Source organism: Tiliqua scincoides, chromosome 8 (genome assembly GCF_035046505.1).
Source record: "Tiliqua scincoides isolate rTilSci1 chromosome 8, rTilSci1.hap2, whole genome shotgun sequence".
NCBI classification, from domain to species: Eukaryota; Metazoa; Chordata; class Lepidosauria; order Squamata; family Scincidae; genus Tiliqua; species Tiliqua scincoides.
Genome location: NC_089828.1, coordinates 55,645,877 through 55,668,021, shown reverse-complemented (window position 1 = coordinate 55,668,021; position 22,145 = coordinate 55,645,877). Strand labels below are relative to the sequence as shown.

The 22,145-nt window shown below is 45.9% G+C and overlaps 1 protein-coding gene across 2 annotated transcripts in view; it reads left to right on the top strand.

Annotated features, from left to right (window-relative positions):
* The window catches only part of AUTS2 (activator of transcription and developmental regulator AUTS2), a 656,992-nt gene that overhangs the window by 119,074 nt on the left and 515,773 nt on the right, over positions 1-22,145 (top strand). For both annotated transcript variants that reach the window (XM_066636105.1, XM_066636104.1), the window contains exon 2: positions 21,503-21,690. In XM_066636105.1, the coding sequence (XP_066492202.1) occupies positions 21,503-21,690 (188 nt within the window). The remainder of the gene's footprint in view (positions 1-21,502; positions 21,691-22,145) is intronic.

Below are 22,145 nucleotides of genomic sequence, written 5' to 3'. Positions count from 1 at the left end.
TCCTCCCCAGCCCAATTCTGAGCTGAAAGACAGGAGCCTAATTGGCAAAGCCAGGTTAATGTACAAGACTGGACAAAGTCTTTGCAGCTTGCATGGTGGGGAAATTAAGGTGAGCACCTCAATTTCCTATTTCCTAGTTTTTGGGTTGTTGCTGTTGCGTGAGTGGAAATTGTAACTGCCTTAATACTTCCTGAGCTTTAACCCAATTACTTTTTCTGCATTTGGATGCCCTTGGTTTTTGAAATGGAAATGATGATTTTTTTTTTATTCATTTGCAGCTCTTCAGTTGAAAAGATGTCACAAAGCAAAAATCTGGGGTGCTTTGTCCATGGGAGTGTGACAATGGGGAACAACCTACAGTGGGACCTCTGTATCCACTGGGGTTCCGTTCCCAGACCCCTGTGGATACCGAAACCTGCAGATAAGCAAATCTGCTGGTCCAGTCCATAGGACCTTCCGATGCAACCAGAGATGTTCTCCAGTTGCATCCAGAGATGTTCCTTGGAAAGGAACCTTGGAAAACTTGGACCTTGGAAAGCTTCCCAGACATGACTGGAGAACAGCTTTGGTCGAGTCCAGCAGACCAGGTCTGTCCATCCACCGTGGGTTTGAAACCCAGGGTGAGTTGAATCCGCAGGTCCCAAATCTGCAGATAAAAAGGCTGGACCTGTATTACAGAGGTTTTTAAAAAAATTGTTCTAAATGACAATGCAGCCCGCAGAAATTCAACAGGCAACACTTTCTCCTATTGCTGCATCTCCGTGCAGGGGGAAAGCTTCACGTTGCCACTTTCTTTTTCAGACAGAGCTCCTGTGCCTTTGAGTTTCTACCTGCCACATAATTGTTCAGAGGACCCTGTCCTAAGGCAGTTAGTCATGACTGTGCCCCATTGAAATGAGACAAGTCGGCCACAACCATTTTGTCTCATTTATTTCAATTGGACTTAGTCCGAATTCACTTTCTTAGGGTCCAAGCCCAAGAATGATAATTGCAGTCTGAACCATGTTTTCTTAAAAGTAAACCCTACCGCGTTCAAAAGTGCTTATAGTCAAATGACGGGGGCAATCCTATGCCCATTTAGCTAGGAGTAAGCTGCTTTTGTAAACACTCTGGGACTGACTTCTGAGTATACATGCCCACGGTGTATGTGGCTTCTTTCTTCCCTCTCTCAGGCTTCTCAATGGGGGAAGGGCACCCTTTCTCAGCTACTTTCCCCCACAAAGTCATCAGAAGTGGTTCCCCCAAGGAAAATTTTTAAAAATGCATCAACACCAAATTTTTAGAGGTACAGAACCCTGACCTTGAGTTAGTCTGGGCTAAAGTTCATGAACACTGGAAAAATGATTTCATTTTTGTGAATAAATGTACGGTATGGGTTGAAAGTGCTGGCTGTCTTGGTGTGCCATGAAATGTTTGTAGGTGTGCCCCAGAAGTTTGGAGCACAGCGGTTGAAAATTGCTGGGAAACTCTTCCAGGTTCTATGGCGCTGTTTCTCAGTTCAATGTAGTTCTAGAATTTCTAGAACAATCTAGGAACAGAGCCACAGAACTTGGAAGAGTCTCTCGGAAACTGGAAGTGACATCACAAGAGGTGAAGACCATAAAGAAGACCATAGAGGTCGGTGTGCCATGAGATGAAAAACGTTGAAATGGAAGGTGTGAAATGGTGCGTGAAATGGAAGGAAGATTGGGCAAAACATTTAAGGCCCAATCCTATCCAACTTTCCAGCTCTGGTGTAGCTACAATGCAGCCCTGTAGTAAGGGAATATATGTTCCTATACCTTGAGAAGCCCCCAGTGAGTACCCCTCAACCACAGGATGCAGTACACACCCCACTGACATACCAGCACCAGCACTGGAAAATTGAATAGCATTGGGCCGTTAGTTGACAAAATAATTTTTAATTCAAGCTGCTGTTAGCTCAGCAGACAGCAACCATGTTGATTGAGTCCCCTCCCCCTGTCGTACACTTGGTCTCACTCCCAGGGTTTTGGGTGCTCAGAGTTGTTGGTTCTGAACCCTAGAGCCCTCAAAGATCCCTGTTCGGTAGTACTGCCACCACCCAGTAAGAGCAAGAGTCTCAGTCCAGGGACACCGAGATCCTCTAGGCTTAACTATATCCCTTGCAGGCACTGAGCACTTCCTTTACTTAAAGTCTCAGTCCTCAAGTTTCTAGTCCACAATGAGGATTTTTGGTAGCTTCCTGAACGGCTAGGCAGGATTCTGAACCTTTGTCCCCAACAGACAATGAACCAACATGGTAAAAAGATTTTCTACTTTATTAAATACATAGGGTTACAAAAGGTTACAAAAGGCAGCAAATGCTAGACGCATAAAAACTTCTAGGAAACATATCAGCATAAAACAACAAAGCTAACTGGCTAACTCTATTATTCTCTAACCCTCACCTGGGTCAGCTTCTTTTGTAGATCCTCAGGCCAGTTACCTATGGCCACATGGTCCTGGCGGGGCAGGATGTGTACCCACCACCTCTCTCACCCAGAGACAAAGACCAAAGACACTGTCGTCTGGAAGTGGGGCTGGATGCTCCCCTCTCAGCTCTTCCCTCCCCCCTGGAGATCTGCAGCTGCATTCCATCCTTGATGGGCGTCTTTCTGGCTGCCTAGGTGCTACATAATCACCTTCCATTGAGTTGTAAATTCCTAGCAGCTAGGAAATGCAAGCCACTTCTGTGTTACTGTTTTAGCTTGGTTCAGGCCTTGCAATGCTAGTAGGCCTAAACTGTACATATTCATGACACCCCCCAAAAAAAGATCCCAATGTTCAACTCCCCCATAGAGACATAACCTGTAATAAATGTCCATAAAACTGGCCATTAAAAGCCATAGGAATTTGAATGCTAGACACAGAGGCCATGTCTTCTCAGCTGGTAAGTGTGATCTTCAAGCTATCAGATTAGTCATGATTTTTATGTTGAGGATGCCGGTTTTCTTGGAGATTTTGGGGGTCAACGTTATGGCTACCGTGTCAGCTGTATTTGGAGAGGCTGGAGTTTCAAATGTGCCATTTGGAATTCAGTTCCTTCTGTGACTGCCAACTGTTTAGCGAAGGTTAAACAACGCCCGGGCTGTCTTAATTCAACTTGATGATGGATTGCGCCGGGTCAGAGGGAAGAGCTCAGAGGTTAGCATTGAACCACTGCGATTTTCTGTTCCCGGCTTACAGTAGTATATTTTCAATGGAAGACTTAACGTAGTTAATTATCAGAGCAAAGTGCTAAAGATTTGTTTTCTTTTGCCTAATTAATTGCCTCATTTGGAGTAGAATGTTAATTTAGATTAACGATCATTTCCATTATACCACTGAAGTTTTCCCCTTAGAGGGTCTTCTGTAGTGTTTGTCCTGAGGAAAGAAAATACTTGATTTTTGATTTTTTTTTTTTTTGGCAAGGTGATACTTCTAATAGGCTAATCTGCTGGAGCAGAAGGATCACAGTGCTTGAGTTACACTGAAATCAGGAAGATTTCCCAGGTCCCTGTGTTACTATTCAAATTATTTTGAGCCTGTTTATGTTCTTCCTGGGGGGCTTTGACTCAAGACTGGGAGAATCGGGGCTAAGCCAGAGGCAGGGTTGCCCCTTAGCCAAAACGGTCCCACATCTCCAGCTTCTCTCTTTTGTCTCAGGCAGACGGGTGGCACAGATAATCACAGAATTGCAGAGTTGGAAGTGGACCCAGGGCCTAGGAGAGGGGGGTAAAGGGGGTAATTTGTACCCAGGCCCAGGGCAAAAAGGGGGGCCCAGGAGCCAAAGGAGGGGGCCCAGGAATTTCCTGGGATCTGACATTTTCCTATCTACTCAGACTTGTTGCCTGTATGGGATGCTGGGGACACTACTGATGCCACATGGGTGGGTAGACCTGGGCTCCAAGGACTTTTCCATTTGTCTCTACCCTGCCCTCACCATGCTTCACCCCTCCCTGCCCCTATTCCGTTCACCAATCACCACCCTACCCTGCTCTGTTTCAACCCCCAAAAGAAATGTTGTACCCCCTGATAAAATTCCTCTCCGAGGCCCTGAGTTGGACAACAAGGTCATCTAGTTCAACTTCTGGCCTGGTCTCCAAACCATGATCCATGACCATTCAGAAAAGGCACCCCTGGGGGCGCTTTTCATTCCACAGCGTCTTATCTTTTCGACTGATCTGCTCAGAAATTTGCCCTGGGCAGCTGCTTCTACCTGGAAATCAGGTTGCAGAGCCTGCTGGGTTGAAGAGCAACTGTAGCAGCTGCCCAGCTCAGGTTTCTGAGCAGATTGCCTGGAAAGGTAAGAGACTGTGGTGCATTACAGAAAGCACTGCACTGTGCAGGGATGTGGTCCACAGTTTGGAGACTGTTCTCCTAGAGCAGGGATGCCCAAACCCCGGCCCTGGGGCCACTTGCGGCCCTTGAGGCCTCTCAATGCGGCCCTCAGGGAACCCCCAGTCTCCAATGAGCCTCTGGCCCTCCGGAGATTTGTTGGAGCCCGCACTGGCCCGATGCAACTGCTATCAGTGTGAGGGCAACTGTTTCCTCTCACGTGAGCTGTGGGATGAGGGCTCCCTCCGCTGCTTGCTGTTTCAGGTCTGTGATGCAGCAGCGGCAGCAAAGGAAAGGCCAGCCTTGCTTTGTGCAAGGCCTTTTATCGGCCTTGAGCTATTGCAAGACCTTCATTCATTCATAGAAGTTCATCTTTAATATATTCATTTATGTAAACTTTGGTAAATTTATTCAAATTTTAAATGTAAATTAATTCTTTTTTCCCCCTGGCCCCTGACACAGTGTCAGGGAGACGATGTGGCCCTCCTGCTAAAAACTTTGGACACCCCTGTCATAGAGCATCTCCAGCAGGTTCCTATTGGACCTCTGCTTGAAGATCTCCAGCGAGGGAGGTCCACCACCTCCTTCAACAATTTGTTCCACTGCCAAAACACTCCTGACTGTCAATAAGATCTTCCTGATGTTCAACCAGAAGCTGGCATCATTTTGAACCTCTCTGGCGCTCTGCCCCTTTACTCCGGGCTCCACCCCAGGACTGAATTCTACTCCCCCCCAGTTTCTCAAGGTTCGGTAATCTTATCTCATCACCAGAGTCCTGCAGAAATCTCAGGGTTTTAGATACATCTGACCTGCCACTCAGAAGCAGACCTGAGGGTTAAGTACCGCATGTTGCATTGGTAAACAGCAGCTTCAAGACTGCTAATGTTGCTCCCCCACCACGGTTACCCCATCGAGTCTTATGAATGAGCTTTGTGAATGGACTTGAAGTGCAGGGACAGGCGGGGACGGAGAAGCAAGGGAGAGCTGGTGTGTACAGTGAACCAAATGCTTTTAGGGAAGCGACATCTCTGGAGCAGATGCATGACTCATCCTGGCCAGCCTCCAAGATTGATTGAATTTATAAGCCTTTTTTCCTCCTTTAATGAGAACTGAAGTCGAGACGCCGCTACAAGTGTATTGGTTCCTGTGAGACTAAACAAGGGGGACGTTAAATGAAAGCCCAATAATCTCTCACTGGAGAAATATGAGGAGCTGATTATCAGCCTGGTGGAAAGAGCGCATCGGAGAAACCACACCAAATTGAGGGGGAAAAAAAAGGTAGATGAGTACTTTTTACAGGAATAAGGATGAAACAGTAGCTCTTGGTTCAGCTCAAGGCAGATCTGGATAATCTTATGAAAGCAGAGCCCTAGGACATAAGAAGAGCCCCCTGGATCAGGCCAAAGGCCCATCTAGTCCAGCTTCCTGTATCCCACAGTGGTATACCAGGTGTCTTGGGGAACACAGCAACAAGACAACAAGTTGCCACCCCCCCTTGTATCTGGCATTCAGCGGTAGCCTACTTTTCATTGCTTGTAACCCGTGATGGACTTTTCATCCATTGATCTCCCCAATCCCCTTTTAAAGACATCTAGGCAAAACGCCGTCACCACATCCTGTGTGGCAAGGAGTTTCGCAGATTAATGACATGCTGGGTAATGAAATATTTCCTTTTTATCTGTCCTAACTCTCCCCAAACGCAAAGTTGGTGGATGTCCTCTGGTTCTGGTGTTATGTAACAGGGAAAAGAACATCCCTCTATCCATCCTTATGTATAGTCTCACTCATGTCGCCCGCTTCCTGAGCCCTGATGACTCAGACCAAAGCTCCAGCTTGTCAAATGTTGTCCTGCAAACCAGGAACCTCAGGCAAGCCCATGAGCAAGTCAGTTGCTGTTTCTCCCCAGCAGTTGGTCAGAGGTAGACTGCTTTTGACAGTGAAGGTTCCATTAAGGCATGCAGGCTAATAGTCATGGATAGACCCAGCGTTCATGGTTTCATATTATAAGAATGTATATGGAGCCCTGCTGGATCATACCAGGACTCTGTCTAGTCAAGCATTTTGTTTCCCACAAGGGGCCACCAGATTCTTCTGGGAAGACCACAAGAAGGAGATGAAGGAAGGACTTATCCCTCTCCCACCAGTCACTTTTATTGATGTTCATTAGGGGTGTGTGTGTGTGTGTGTGTGTGTGTGTGTGTGTGTGTGTGTGTGAGAGAGAGAGAGAGAGAGAGAGAGAGAGAATATTCTCTCTCGCTACTCTCTCCATACCATGCATAATTTTATAAGCCTGAATCATACTCCGCCCCAGTTGCCTTTTTTCTAAACAAACAAAAAAAAGCCTCAATTGTGGCTGTCTTTCCCCTAAGGAAGGTGCTTAATGGAGACTGTGGATGCCAACATTTGTGGATGCCCTGGCGCTGTAGCTGAAACAGGCAATTCATAATGCTAGATGACAAGAGAAGTGCTTTTAAATGGAGGAACTGTGAAAAATAAATTTCTTTTGGCTGAGAGCTTGATAAATTATCTCCTTGTGATCTATAATAAAGTGAGCTTTGCTGTTTCATTCCAAGCAGAAGCTCCAGGCTTCCTAGGCTGGCAGCCTTGTGGCTAGACTACTGTTATATGTTCTATGTGGAGCTGCCCTTGATGACTGGATAGGGATATTAAAACTCTCTCTCTCTCTCTCTCTCTCTCTCTCTCTCTGTGCTGGGTTTTGTTCAGGTCCATCTAGGCTAGCATCCTGGTTTTGCTGCAAGAAGTCCATGAGTCGGGGATGAAGGCAACAGTTCTCCTTCATTGTGTGCCTTCATTAGTTGGTACTTAAAAGTACACGATCTCTATACATGGAAGTTCCATTTTAATCATTGCTAATCAGAATTAGCTGATCAATCAGACCCAAACCTCACCTAAGTCAGCATCCTGTTTCTCTAGTGCAGGGGTCTCCAAACCCCGGCCTGGGGGCCAAATGCAGCCTGCGGCCAGCCTCTGATCAACTGAGAGCCGCTGGCCAGTTGATCAAACGCAACCAGAGTTGTGCTTATGGGGTGGGAGAATGGGGGTCTATTTAAGCGTGTGTTTTATTTCTTGGGCTGTGTTGGTGCTTGGAGAAGTCCTGGACATTTGAGCCCATTCATTCATTTCAGTCATTCATCTAAGTTCCATCCTAATGTATTTATTTAAATTTTATATTTTTTTTCCAGCCCTCAACACTGTGCCAGATATTTGATGCGGCTCTTTGGTCAAAAAGTTGAGAGACCCCTGCTCTAGTGCAAGTTAGGGAAACCCACCAGCCGTTCAAGAAGGCAAAAAACCATTGTTTGTTCCCAGCCACTGGTATTCAGAGGAATAGTGGGTCTGTATATGGAAGTTCCATTTTGCTGTTATGGCTAATATATGTTGTTACATCACTGCTGGTACAGAATGTGAAACATGCATAGATCATGACTTGGAAGAAATTAGAGTCGATCCAGGCCTAGGGAATATGTTTCTGTCCTGCTTGAACAAAGCATAACTACCATCTGTCTCAAGGATCATAACTCTGATGTCGCAGAGGGCTTTTGAATGAGAATGAGTGAGGTTAGGCAGAATCCTGTAGGAATTCTATAGGATGATTTGTCAGGCTAGACGGCAAACAAACCAAAACTGTGGGGTGGGTGAGCTTGTAAAAGCAAAGTGAAAACTTGAGTATGTGTGGGAAGGGAGGGGAGGAGGGCTAGAGAGTCAGTGATGAGATCTTTATATAATTTTACTGGCTAGCTTCTGACTGGCAAAGCTTGACGACGGCTGATGTTTCACAATAGGCAATCAAACGGAATCTGTGCCATGGCTAGACTGGTGCGGATCACTTACCCCTCAGCCTCAGTGTTCCTCCTCTGTAAAATAGGCGTGTGACTTGGTTGATTGTGTGAGAAGGAAAGAAATGCAATCATGAATCTTCCCAGCCAGTTTGAGACCAGGCGTCTCCCCTGTTGCATTACCACCCACATAGCTGTCTTCAGCCTTCCTTTTTCCATAAGAGATGGTCACAAACCCTGTTTCTAGTTGGAATAATTAGATTTGAACCCCTTTCAATTCCTTAAGTGTTCTGTGGGTTGCAGTGCCTGGCATGTTTGATTGGACTGATTCACATTTTGATGGTTGGTGGTGTTGAATAATTTGCTATTCAGCAGTTGATTGGAGCAGATGTTGGGGTTTTTTTTTTTTTAAGAGATGTTAGCTCATGTTCTACTTTTTAAATTCTTTTGTTGACTAAAAAATCTTTTGTTGACTAAAAAATCGGTAAAGCAGCTACCACGTTTTCCAGTCTCACAAAGAGAGTCTGGTCCAACAAGAAGCTGACGGAACGTACCAAGATCCAGGTCTACAGAGCTTGCGTCCTGAGTACACTTCTGTACTGCAGCGAGTCATGGACTCTCCGCTCACAACAGGAGAGAAAACTGAATGCTTTCCACATGCGCTACCTCTGACGCATTCTCGGCATCACCTGGCAGGACAAAGTTCCAAACAACACAGTCCTGGAACGAGCTGGAATCCCTAGCATGTATGCACTGCTGAAACAGACGCCTGCATTGGCTCGGTCATGTTGTGAGAATGGATGATGGCCGGATCCCAAAGGATCTCCTCTATGGAGAACTTGTGCAAGGAAAGCACCCTACAGGTAGACCACAGCTGTGATACAAGGACATCTGCAAGAGGGATCTGAAGGCCTTAGGAGTGGACCTCAACAAGTGGGAAACCCTGGCCTCTGAGCGGCCCACTTGGAGGCAGGCTGTGCAGCATGGCCTTTCCCAGTTTGAAGAGACACTTGGCCAACAGTCTGAGGCTAAGAGGCAAAGAAGGAAGGCCCATAGCCAGGGAGACAGACCAGGGACAGACTGCACTTGCTCCCAGTGTGGAAGGGATTGTCACTCCTGAATTGGCCTTTTCAGCCACACTAGATGGTGTTCCAGAACCACCTTTCAGAGCGCGATACCAGAGTCTTTCGAGACTAAAGGTGCCAACAATGTTGACTAAAAATTATGGAAATGCTTAAGTACACAATAAGAGCCCTACTGAATCAGGCTAAAGGCCCATCTAGTCCTGCTTTCTGTATCTCACCAGGTGCCTAGGGGACAACTCCAGACAAAAAGACACCCGAATCCTGGTGCCCTCCCATGCACCTGGCTTTCTGAGGTAACCTTCTAAAACCAGGGGTTGCACATACCCATCATGGCTTGAAACCTGTGATGGGATTTCCTTCTAGAAATCTGTCCAATCCCCTTTTAAAGGCATCTAGGCCAGATGCCATCAGCACAGCCAGTGGCAAGGAGTTCCACAAGGAATTCCACCGCTTCATGTTGCAAGGTGTTTCTGGCATAACCTTTACACTGGACAAGACCATGGCAAAAAAAAAAAATGAAGTCTGTTTTACCTACCAACCTAAAAACCTCCTAATTTGCTGTTAGCTGCTTTGAATTTTGCTTTGGAAGGAAATGCAGAATAAAAGAAAAGCATATTTTAAAGGAAATGTATACATTGTAAGTTCTTTAGACAGTATCACTGCATTTTATTACCATCAAATCCTGTCTTTCCTCAAGGAAACAGGGCACAGTTGTCCCTTGTGATCCTCAGAACAGACCTATGTTGGGTGGAGAGATGGTGAATGGTCCAAGGTCATTCACAGAACCTTGGAGATTTGGGAGACATGAATTCAAATCCCTCTCAAGTCCACAAGTGGCACTGTAGCAGTATGGATAGTAGCTGCTGTTTCTCCTTTCGCTACCCACCATCTGAGGCAGGGAGGTGCAAAAGAGGAAGTGTGTGGAAGAGGAAGGAGAGTGGCATCCTAGAGTGCCCTGGGAGGTGCTCTAGGACACTACTCTCTTTTTCCTCCACATATTTCCTCTCGCTCTTCCCTCTGTCTTTTTTAACAGCAGGAAGGGGAAGCAGAGAAAGAGGGGAGGGTGTGTGCGTTGTATTCAAAGGGTGGAGTGATGGCTGTGGTGACTAACGGAGCTGACTCATGCACGGAGGAGGATACTTGGGCCAGATGGTGTGGTGGTTTGGGAGTTGAACTTCAAACTGGATGATCCGGGTTCAAATCTCTGCTCAGCCATGAAGCTTCCTGGGTGACCTTGGACCAGTCATTATCTCTCAACCTCACCTATCTCACAGGGTTGCTGTGAGGACCAAAGGAGGGGAGGAATTAACGTACATCTACCAGAGTTCTTTGGAGGAAGGATGGGATAAAAAATGAAAAATAAATAAAATATCCATGGATTTATAGACGAGCTGCATCTATCCCTTGCCCCTTCTGACATTTAACTTCTGGAGATTCTGGAGAGGGAGCTGAACTAGCCTAAGTTGGTGTGCAGGTCACAGGTCTCCCTTGTGCAGTAGCACAGGGGAAAAAAGGCCCTAACAGCCTGCAGAAAGCTTGCCAAGAAAACCCTTCCTTTAGTGCCTCTCAGTTAATTTAAGCAGGCAAAAAGGCACAAAGAGGGTGAAACTGTTGGGAATGAATCCCCAGAGACAAGGAAGTGGGGTAGATAGGGACACTGGGAGCTGCATTCCTGATTTTGTGAAAAAGAAACACCCCCCCCCCCCAGCAGACTGCATTGCTCCTAATTGAATCCAAATCACACCTCACAGAAGCTGCAAAGTGGTACATTTTCAGCTCGGAGATATGCATTCATTATTGACTAGCGATGATTCCAATTTATCCTCCCTAAGCTTTTGAGCCTGGCCGGCTCTCCTCAGACATGCAGTCGGACTGCGAAATGGCCCTGCGTTCCGTGTCAAAAGATGGCTCTGAAGAGCTCGCCTCTCATTCAAATGAGTGTTTGTTGTATGTTATAATTGCAGTGACTGAGTGGGCTGAGAAGTGTTTCTGCTGCCGACAGAAGGCCGTCCCGCCTCTCAAGGGATGTTTTGGCCACGGTCCCACCTGCTGGATTCTTTTTTGAGTTGGTTCAGAGAGTCCTCAAACCCCCAGAAGGAGATTTGGGAGGGCATGAGGAGCTACTAAGGAAAGTGACATAAGAAGAGCCCCGCTGGATCAGGCCTGAAGACCATCTAGTCCAGCTTCCTGTAGCTCACAGTGGCCCACCAGGTGCCTCAGGGAGACAAAAATGTGGGGTAGACCAAAAATGTGGGGAGAGAAAAAGTGGGATAGACAAAAATGTTGCGCGCTTGCATGAAAGAAAGTGCCGTCCATTCACAAATACTTTAAGATCCACTGCCTCACAGATAATTGCTAATTGACTAATTGATTAATCCATAGAGCACTGTCGATGGATATGAAATTTTGCAAAGAAGGAAAAGACATTTCCCTGACTTGAAGGGTTCCCAATCTAAAAGAGATAGCCGAGAAGGGGAGCAAGTTGGATGTTTAGGCTGATATATGGGGACTTGGGGGACAAAGTCTTGACCAGAAAAGGTGGGTTTTGAGGAGGATCTTTGGAAATAAGAGAAGTGGCATCATGTTGGTAATTCTAGACATTGGGGGTAGCAAGGGGAAAGGGGGAAGATGTTTGAGGGACCAGGATACTCTGAGATGGCTGTTAAAAGTTGTGTATTGTAGTTGGAATGTATATTCAGGGAAATTTGGGAGGAATTTATTCCAGGTTAGACTGGATCACTTAATATCACTTGCAGGGAAGAGCCAGGGTGGTGTGGTGGTTGTGGTGTTGGACTTAGACTTGGGAGATCCAGGTTCAAATCTCCACTTAGCCCTGAAGCTTCCTGGGTGACTTTGTTCTAGTCACTCTGTAACTCTATATCTCAGCCTCACCTACCTTACAGGGTTGTTGTGAGGACAAAAAGAAGGAGCCATGTATACCACCCTGAACCATTTAGAGGAAGGATGGTATCAAAATATGAAAGTTAATTAAAAGCAATGGCAGGAGAGAGCTGTTGTCCTCATCCCCGACTTGTGCATTTTTGGGAGGTCTCTGGTTGGACACTGTGAGAGGTTCTTAATTGATTCTCAGTGTTGGCTATGACTTGTTGCTTTCCTCTTTCTCTCGAAATATTGATCAAGCATTCAAATCAAAACTGAAATGAACCTGTCCAAACATTCCCCACAGGGTGGTTTTCCACACAGTGGCGTCACTAAGGTTTACGTCACCCAGTTCAGGAGGCCAGGCATCACCCCTATGATGGACGCGGGGGTGCCCCACACCCCTATGAGGGGGTAGGGCAATGCCCCGGGCAGTGGGCATGGTAATGTACCATTTCCCCACCTCCTCTGGTTTTTTGGCTATTACTTTTGATAGAATGGAGATTTTCAAAGCGATTTGTTGCATTGCACTCTGCATGAAATTTACACATCGATTATATATAATATGATGGTATTATTCGAGAATTCCAGGATTTTAAAAAATTTGGTGAGTAGTGGTGTCACCTCCCTGTGTATGTGACCCAGTGCAGCCCGCACCTCCCCCCCATGCAACACCACTGGCTCCAGGAAATGCTAGTGGACAAAAGCAGGCAAGGAATGCAGAAGTCTTAAAAATCACTCTTTGTCTTAGTGGTGATTAGTGAGCTCAGGAAGCTGTCTTATAGTGAGACAGACTATTTGTCTGTCTAGCTCAGTGCTGTCTATTTCAACTGATGGGATGAGCTCTCAGGGACTTCAGATGGGAGACTTTTTTCCTAGCCTAACATGGAGATACCAGGGATTGAATCTGGAATCTTTTGCATGGAAAACCGGTGGTCTCTGATGGACTAACGGGCCTGTCCCATTTGTCTGCCCTGAACATAGTGTCTAGGGCAGTAATTTTCAACCTTTTTCATCTCGCTGCACACTGGCAAGGCACTAAAATGGTCAAGGCACACCATAAGCTTTTTGATAATTGACAAGACACACTGTGCTGTCAATGGAGGCTCACATCTCCCAATGGTCCTATTGATAAATGACCCTCTCCCAAATTCCCATGGCACACCAGTCTGCCACGGCACAGTGGTTGAAAATGACTGGTCTAGAATCTGGTCCAAAACAGAACCATAAAAGCAGATAATTACTTGCCATTTATGCACAATTTGTTGAGTGACTCAAAGAAAAGTTCTCCTTCATTGAGCATCTTTATGCACAGATCCATGTCCAGGATCTTATTTAGCATCTCCAACCAGAGTTAGAACCCAGAAACGTGGTAATGCTTAGTTTGGAATCTATTTGGGCAAATTTGTACGTCAATCCAGATGCTAGGGAGCTGCTCTGACGTCATCTTCAAGGGCAATCCATATTTTAAAGCATCTATTTCCTCTCCAGAAACCCGACTGAAAGGTTGGTTTATCCACTTGAGCCATATTAAGGCAAGAGTGGCCCGGTTGGAAGGATTTATTCCTGTTGCACAGCCGCAAACCACTTAGAAAGGAGGTTGGTCACAAATACATTAGATTATGGTTAAGCAGCTTATGGACATAAAAACACATTAGAACTTTATAGCTCCCTATAAATTACAGGGTTTGCAGCCTGCACTTCTACAATGGGAGATAATTATATTCATTAATCTACTACTAAGAGCACATAATATTGCCTTCCAAATAGTGGTTGTGTTGGCTGTGTTCTTGGGCTGATCAGCTGGGAGCAAACGGCAGAAAGACAAACATCTCTCCCTCTCTTTTCCTGCACTCTCCTGCCTTTAAATAATGATAATTACTATGTCCATGGGATCACAGGCTTGGTTAGCAGTTGTGACCAGAATACACTGATGCTGGGCTAACTGGGGTCATCCAGTGGAAAGAGGAGGAGTCAAGGTTGGCACAATAGAGGAATGAATTTAAGTGGGCACCTATTATCTGACCACAGTTAAAGATCCTGTGAATTCTATAATTTGGGTGGCATCTTATCTTTTTTTGGGTGTGTGTGTGTGAAAATCATTCTCTTCTCTTCTGTAATTTGCAGCTAATGAGTTCCTAAGTGAGAGAAACTGCTTAGTTCTGGTTACCACCTGCTTCATGACATCACATCCTGCATAATGACATCCCTTCTGGCCCACAGTAGTTGCCATGAATGCTACTCAGCCTGCTGTATGAAATGGGTTTGACGCTCCTCCTCTATGCATTGAGTTATGGCCTTAAATGTGCATGAATTTGTTGCGCAAGTCAACCCAGGGCCAGAACCCGTCAAACACAGAGTGCAAATTGCATGTGTCTGATGTTGGCATCCTTCAGTCTCGGAAGACTATGGTGTCACGCTCTGAATGGTGGTTCTGGAACAGAGTGTCCTCTCCAGTGCGCGAAGCCTGGGTAAAGTAGGTATGGAGGATAGGCTGTTACCCATGCAGCAAATCCCCCCTCTCCACGTCGCTGAAATGGTCCAATGGAAAGGCAGAGGCCAATATGGTTGGTTCCAGCGGCGTCGCAGGAGTTGCCAGAACGTGACTGTGTTCAGCCATGAACTGCCTCAGGGACTCCGGCTCCAGATTTTGCCTCGAGGTTGACTCCTGAAGCCTTTTCCATAACTGGATGTAGCCACGAGGCAGTGGAGGTTTGGGATCAGAGCTTTCCTTCTCTCAGATGAGCTGCCTTCCCAGGCTGACGAGTCCCATCTACCCGGTGGCTGTTTAGTCGCCTCTTACGACAAGTACAGCCAAACTGAGGGCCTATTCTTATCCCCAGCCCCCAGGGGATGCATGTGTCACTGTACACGTGTTGGAACATAATGTATAAATAACGACAAATCAACAGTCATGTGTACACTGGGCACACATTGTGCAGGCAGAAGATTGTTTGAACGTTGTTTGAACATTCCCAGTGTGGCAGATACGCACAAGTCTCCACTTCATGTATTCCGTAGGAAATGAAAACAGAGGAAATGGAATGGTTTCATTTACTATGGAAACAGCTTTTAACGTTTTTTATCTTGGAAGATTCCCAGGAGAACTTGCATTTTAAATGGTGAACATTAAGGACAAGGCAACAAAGGAGGTAGTTCTGGTGGTGCTGGCCTGATTCAAATTAATCAGATCTGGTTCACTGAGTAAATGTCGTGTCTGGAAACTTCATCTGGGGGCTGTCATTTCAAGGACACTTGAGAAAATGAGATTTCACCAGATGCCCCTCTGGGATGGGATTCCAAGACGGTTTCTCACAAAGCTGGGATAGTTGAGCACGCATAAAAGATGGCTAAGACCTAGTAAAGCAGTGGACTGTTTTGGGACATCGATGCACACTTTCACTAACCACACTAGGATATTCAAAACCAGCCAAAAGATAAACAAAAGGGACCTCAGACCCCTATTGTGACCACTGTAAGAATAAGAGAGATGCTGGTTTCTTTTATGGCAAGTGATGTTGTCAGTGTCATCATGAGGGTTTGTGTCACCCTGTGACCCAGTGATGGACATTGCTCCATGCAGTGGGTGGGGCAATTCCCTGAGTGGTGGCATGGCGATGATTTTTTGGGCTCTAACTTTTGATAGAATAGAGATATTTCCACGTGTTTTGTTTCCTTGCATTCTGCTTGAAATTGCACATCGATTGCTATATAATATGATGTTATTCTTTGAATACAGCAAGATTTTAAAAATCTTGCAGTAGTGGTGTCATCCCCCCTTGCGCATATAACCCCGTGCGGCCCACTCTCTCTAGCAATTCCACTGGGTGTTCAGCTTCATGCAACACCAGTTACACTCCAGGGTGTGTGTTCCTTTCCAGCATTGTTGGGAATAGAGAAGCTGCCTGTACTGGAATCGCTGAAGATCTGGCGAGGAGGTAGAATGTGGTGTCTGCAGTGGCCCCTTTAAGAGTTAAGGCCTGGGCTTTCAGCAAAGGGTGTGCTGCACAGCTGCAGCCACTTGAAGGCAATAGGGCCCTCAGGGATGTAAGCACCTGATGAAGGGACAGTTTGGTGTATGTAGCCGAAGGAGTGAAGCTTGAGGAAGGACAGACTGGATTAATGGACTTTGGAAGCTGCTGGAGCAGAAACTACTGGAGACACTAAGACTGGTGTTTAGCTGCTGTGCCCAAGACCTGATGAGGACCAAGGGGCTGCTGTAGTGGCGGGAGGCTGCGGGCAGGAAGGAGGACCTCTGTAGGTTAAACAGGCAAGCTACCATGGTGGTGGGGTCCAGCAGCACTGCAGGGTAGAACCAGGGTCATTTTTGAGGAAAGAAGGGGAGCTAATTAGCTAAAAGTGGGCATAATTCTCCAGGTGGAGCTTGGACTGGGAATCAGGCAGAACACTGCCTTCTACTGATTCAGGTCCTTGGTCCATCTGACCCTCTTCTGCCTCCACTGCATGGCAGCAGCTGTTCAAAATTTCAGAGAGGGGTATTTTTGGGTCTTGGGGTGCTCAGAGTTGTTGGTTCTGAACCCTAGAGCCCTCAAAGATCCCTGTTTGGTAGTACTGCCACCACCCTGTAAGAGCCAGTGCCTCAGTCCAGGGACACTGAGACCCTCTAGGCTTAACTATATCCCTTGTAGGCACTGAGCACTTTCTTCACTTAAAGTCTCAGTCCTCAAATTACTAGTCCGCAATGAGGATTTTTGGTAGCTTGCTGAACGGCTAGGCAGGATTCTGAAACTTTGTCCCCAACAGACAATGAACCAACATGGTAAAAGGATTTTTACTTTATTAAGTACATAAGGTCACAAAAAGCAGCAAATGCTAGAGGCATAAAAACTTCTAGCAAACGTATCAGCATAAAACAACAAAGCTAACTGGCTAACTCTGTTATTCTCTGACTCTCACCTGGGTCAGCTTCTTTTGTAGATCCTCAGGTCAGTTACCTAAGAGGCCACATGGTCCTGGCGTGGCAGGATGTACACCCACCACCTATCTCACCAAGAGACAAAGACCAAAAAATCCTGTCCCCCAGAAGTGGGGCTGGATGCTCCCCTCTCAGCTCTTCCCTCCCCCCTGGAGATCTACAGCTGCATTCCATCCTTGATGAGCGTCTTTCTGGCTGCCTAGGTGCTACATTATCACCTTCCATTGAGTTGTAAATTCATAGCAGCTAGGACTGCAAGCCACTTCCCTGTTACTGTTTTAGCTTGGTTCAGGCTTTACATGTTACTAGGCCTAAACTGTACATATTCATGACAGGGTCCTACCTGGAGATGCTGCCAGGGGTCAAACCTGGGACCTTCTGCATGCAAAATGAATGTTCTACCACTGAGCTTAAGCCACTCACCCCAACAACTGCAGACAGCAGACCACTGTTGCATGCATGTATCATATATTGGTAGTTTTAGAAGAAGAACTAAGCCGACTGAGATCTGCTTAGACTTAGCCATTTAACATCATGTCCCTGCAGGCCATTCTCCTTAACCATCCCTGATCTCCTTCCCACTGTTTACTTAAGCACCAAACACATAGATTATGAATTAAGAGTATTGACAGTGCATCTTAAGGGTTATCAGAGAACATTTAATTCAATCCAGTTTGGGGATAAATCTGATGCTTAATCCTCCCGTATCCCTGTAATCATCTCTGTATTGATCTGTTTCTGAACGACTGCTTAATGTTTTATAAATTTTGTAAAAGAAGGAAAGGTTGATTTCCAGTATTGAAAGGGATGACTGCAGAGGCATTGTTAGATAGAAAATATTTGCCTTCAAGCCTCAGCTAATGGAACATGACTAAACACCAGCAATGGGCAAACAATCCCCTGCTCAATTTGGAATTGACTTGGTATTTACAAGGTTTCTTAACAAACAAACAAAAACCTGTTTTATTCCTCCAGGAAGGGAGGAGGCTCTGCACAGTCTCAAATTTAAAGCAACATTGTTCCCCTGGACAGCTACGGAAAAGAAGAAGGGATATGGGAAAATGTTGAGATTTTTTGCAAAAGCACCCCCTGTTTCATCACAACTCTACTTTTTAATTTCGGTTTGGCACTCCTCAACCCCAGGGTTCCCTAACCTTTTAGAACCAGGACCCACTTTTTTAAATCAGCACTCTGTTGGGACCCATCCAGCTTTATGAGACCTCTGTTTTTGTCCTTTTTACTATGGTGGGCAGGGCACCATTTTCTGGTGAGCTCCACATTCATCAAATTGGGACCATTCTGATGGCCTTGCATTCCCCTTTGATAAAACTCAAGGCATGATTGCCTACTCAGTGCTCACTTGAGGCTCAGTTTTACTTCTTATAGGGTTCAATACATTTTTCCTTGTCAGCTTGAGGGAGTCCTTCTTGAGAGTTTTTTTGGCTCCTATGTTCTTCAGATCAGGACTATTCTAGGGCTGTTGCATTCCTCTCAGCCTGCCCTTTGAGGAGGACTTAAGCATGTGTATTGGAATCGCGGAAGAGCTGGCGAGGAGGTAGGTGTGGTGTCAGCAGTGGCCCCCTTAAGGGTAAGGCCTGGGCATCCAGCAGAGTGTGCTGCACAGCTGCAGCCACTTGAAGGCAATAGGGCCCTCGGGGATATAAGGTACACCTGAGGCAGGAAGGGTGTGTGGGTAGCAGAAGGGGGAAAGCTTGAGGAAGGAAAGACTGGAGAAATGGACTGAGGAATTGATGGCTAATGGACTGCTAGAACTGCTGATGTGTGAATGGACTTTGGAAGCTGCTGCAGCAGAAACTATTGGAGACACTGAAGTTTGGTGTTTGGCTGCTGTGCCCAAGACCTGCTGAGGACCAAGGGGCTGCTGTAGTGGCAGGAGGCTGCGGGCAGGAAGGAGGACCTCTGTAGGTTAAACAGGCAAGCTACCCTAGTGGTGGGGTCCAGCAGTACTGTGGGGCAGAACTGGGGCCATTGTTGGGGGAACGAAAGGGGAGCTAATTAGTTTAGAGTGGGCATAAGTTCCCTAAGTGAGGCTTGGATTGGGAATCCGGCAGAACAGCATGCTTGCCTACTCTTGAGTAAACACATGTGTGGCTCAGTTTCACCTTCCATGGGGCTAAATACATTTTCCTTGTCTGCTATCAGCTTATCCGTTTCAGGACCCACCAAACATTGGAATGTGACCCACATTTTGGGAACCACGGCCTTGGTCATGCTCATTGGTTTATCACCTGGTGTCAGTGGCTTCATTTAAAAAAAAAATCATCAGAGTTAACGGCATGGCAGTGATCTGTGTAGCAAACTGCGCAATTCTCCCTCTAGTATATCTTGTAACAACCAGTGTATTGAAATGGCTGTGGGAATCTGACCTACAATTGAGGTTAGAAAGAGTCCAAAAGTTCATGCAACCACGTCAGGGACATTGTTCCTTTCGAGATTGGGTTTGGTGGTTATATTATCAGTGCTGCCCCCAAAGGAGCCTTTGGTGGATTTCAGTGTCAGGCTCACAAATTATTTCTGTATGTCAAAGAATCAAGCTAATCTTGTTGCTACAGAAGCCAGTTTCCGCCTTCTTTTCTTTTGACCAACGTAATCTCAGGCAGGCAGAGTGTAGCCTTATTTTTCTGTCGATTGGCCTTGGTCTTTAACGGCCATCACAGGGTTCTGCCACCTGGTAGATCATTCTGTCCGCAATACGTAGAACATAATCCTTTTTCGGTTTTGTTTTTATAGTCGAAAGGAGAACATGTAGGAAGGCTGTGGATGTGGAAAGTGGATGCAACTGAACAAAAAGAAAGCTAAAAGCCAGAGCTAAATGCTGCCTTTAAAAAAAAAAAATGGAGCATCTTGTTAACAGCTTGCAATGTATCTGTTTGCAAACTTGATCTCTCTCTCTCAGCAGTGGAGGGTGAAGCAGAGAATTCCACAATGATAAGGGAAGGATCAATCACTTCATAACCCTCTACTCCCCAAATGCCCCAGAAATCAAGATAATATGTCATTAGCCCATTAGTGTCTGGGCCCAAGCATGGAGGGACTTTCCACAAGCTGTCTCTGAAGTCCAACTGTCTCTATTTACTGGATAGTCAGTATTTTTATGGCATTCCCACTTAAAAAGGTAAAATACTGTCACCTTGTCTCTCCTCGTTTTGTCCCCCATTTTGCTTTTATCTCTTGGAACTGCCACTTTTCAGTTGCGGAGGGTGACAGCAATATAATATCTGTCTGGTTCCTCCGGTCTTAAATGGGGTTGCCAACGGACCAGAAAAAAAATAGGTCTGATCTGCTCCTGGACCTTAACAGGTCTGAGAAACAGAGGTCAGCAGGGGAAGCTTCTAGAGGATAAAGGATAACAGAATATCTGCTTGTTGCTGCAAATGAAATGATATTGTTGGTGCTGTGGGAGCTAGAGAGGTTGGTTCCAAAGTTGGCGACACTTTTTGTGGGATGCTCTGACCGTTTCACATCAGAGTTTAGTCAACTGCATTGGCTCTGAGTTTCTTTCCGGGCCCCGTTCAAGGTGTTGGTTGTTACCTTGAAGCCCCTATATATGGAGGGTCAACATGACCACCTGACCCCATATGAACTTATCTGAACCTGAAGATAATCTTCTCAGGCCCTGCTGTCTGACCTACCACTTAAGCTTGTGTGGCTGACAGAAATGAGAGGCAGGGCCTTCTCTGTAGTAGCCCTACAATTATGGTATTCATTGCCTGGTGAATTTAAAGTGAGTTACTTATTTACTCCATCCTACTTTTAACTAGTTTTAGCTGTTTTCTCTCTGCTGTTCCAGGGTCTTATTTGATACCAATGTTTGAAGGTTGCTACAGGTTGAGTCTTGGTATCCATCAGAGTTCCATTCCCAGAACCCCTGTAGATGCCAAGAATCATATCAAAGGAAATTCATTTTTTTGCTCAGCGATTTTTAAAAAAGCCTTGCTTTGTTTTGGAATGCAGGACAGAGGCAGCAGGTAGACAATCAATCAGTCTCTCTCCAGGTGCTTAGAAAGGCTTCACTCCAAGGCAGCGATCCCTCCCTTCACCCAGAGAGCAGCACGGGGAAAGAATGCAAAGAGGAGGCGATAATCACTTCCGCTTTGCATTCTTTTACATGCTCAGAGAAAGGGAGAGGTCACTTGCCTCTGACTGAAGCTAAGTGCCTGGAGAGAGAATGATTGTCTGCCAGCTGACAGAAGGGGCCCTTCTCCTTGTGCTGAGATAAAACCGCCAGTGAATAATTTGTGGATAATTAGGTTATACCTGTATTTTATTGTTAATTATCTTTTTTAAAAAGTTTGGAATTATTTTATGTTTTAAGAGTGGTACGGAGATATTTTAAATGCTTCAGGAATGACTAAACTCTCGTTTTGAACTTCGAAGCTTGGCTTAATTCCCCAGAACTTTGGACTTTATGTCGCTCGTACATCCACAGGCTTTTAAAGATTGCTCTTCTTTCTCCCTTGATACAGAAGGATGTAGCCGTGAAACCTCACAGCCTGCTGGAGAAGCCTCAGAATCCCTTGCTGAAGAAGAAAAGGAAAGTTCTTACCAATGGACTGCCATACCACCCAAAGAAGAATAGGCTGCACCATCACCACTACAGCTCGGATCGGGAGAACGACCGCAACCTTTGCCAGCACCTCCGGAAGCGAAAACGGTTCCTGACTGGTCACCGACAGGTAGGAGATAACACTGATCGACATGGAAAGGCTTTGCGTTTATGCAAGGCATAGACGGAAAAGAGCTGTCCTTGTCAAGTCAGAGGGGTTTATTTCCTGTTTGCGGTATTGTCGTCCTTCTCCTGGGCTTGGAATATGGAGGGTCATATCTGGTCAAGTTACCTCGAGTGGGAAGGAAATGTTGTGTTGAAGTTCTCTTGGCATATTGTTAGGGTGTTGTGTAGCTAACCCTTTCTAAATGTGAACCATTTCGGACTCCTACCTTTCCTGCAAATGAGTCCATCCCATATTCAGATCACCCTTAGTGTCTGACACATGTTTTGGTATTCTGGAGAAACCCAAGTTTGCTCATAAACCAATTGAAACAAAATAACCACAGAACAGAAGGTAACATCATCATCATCAAGGCAAGCAGCACAAAATATTGAAGCAT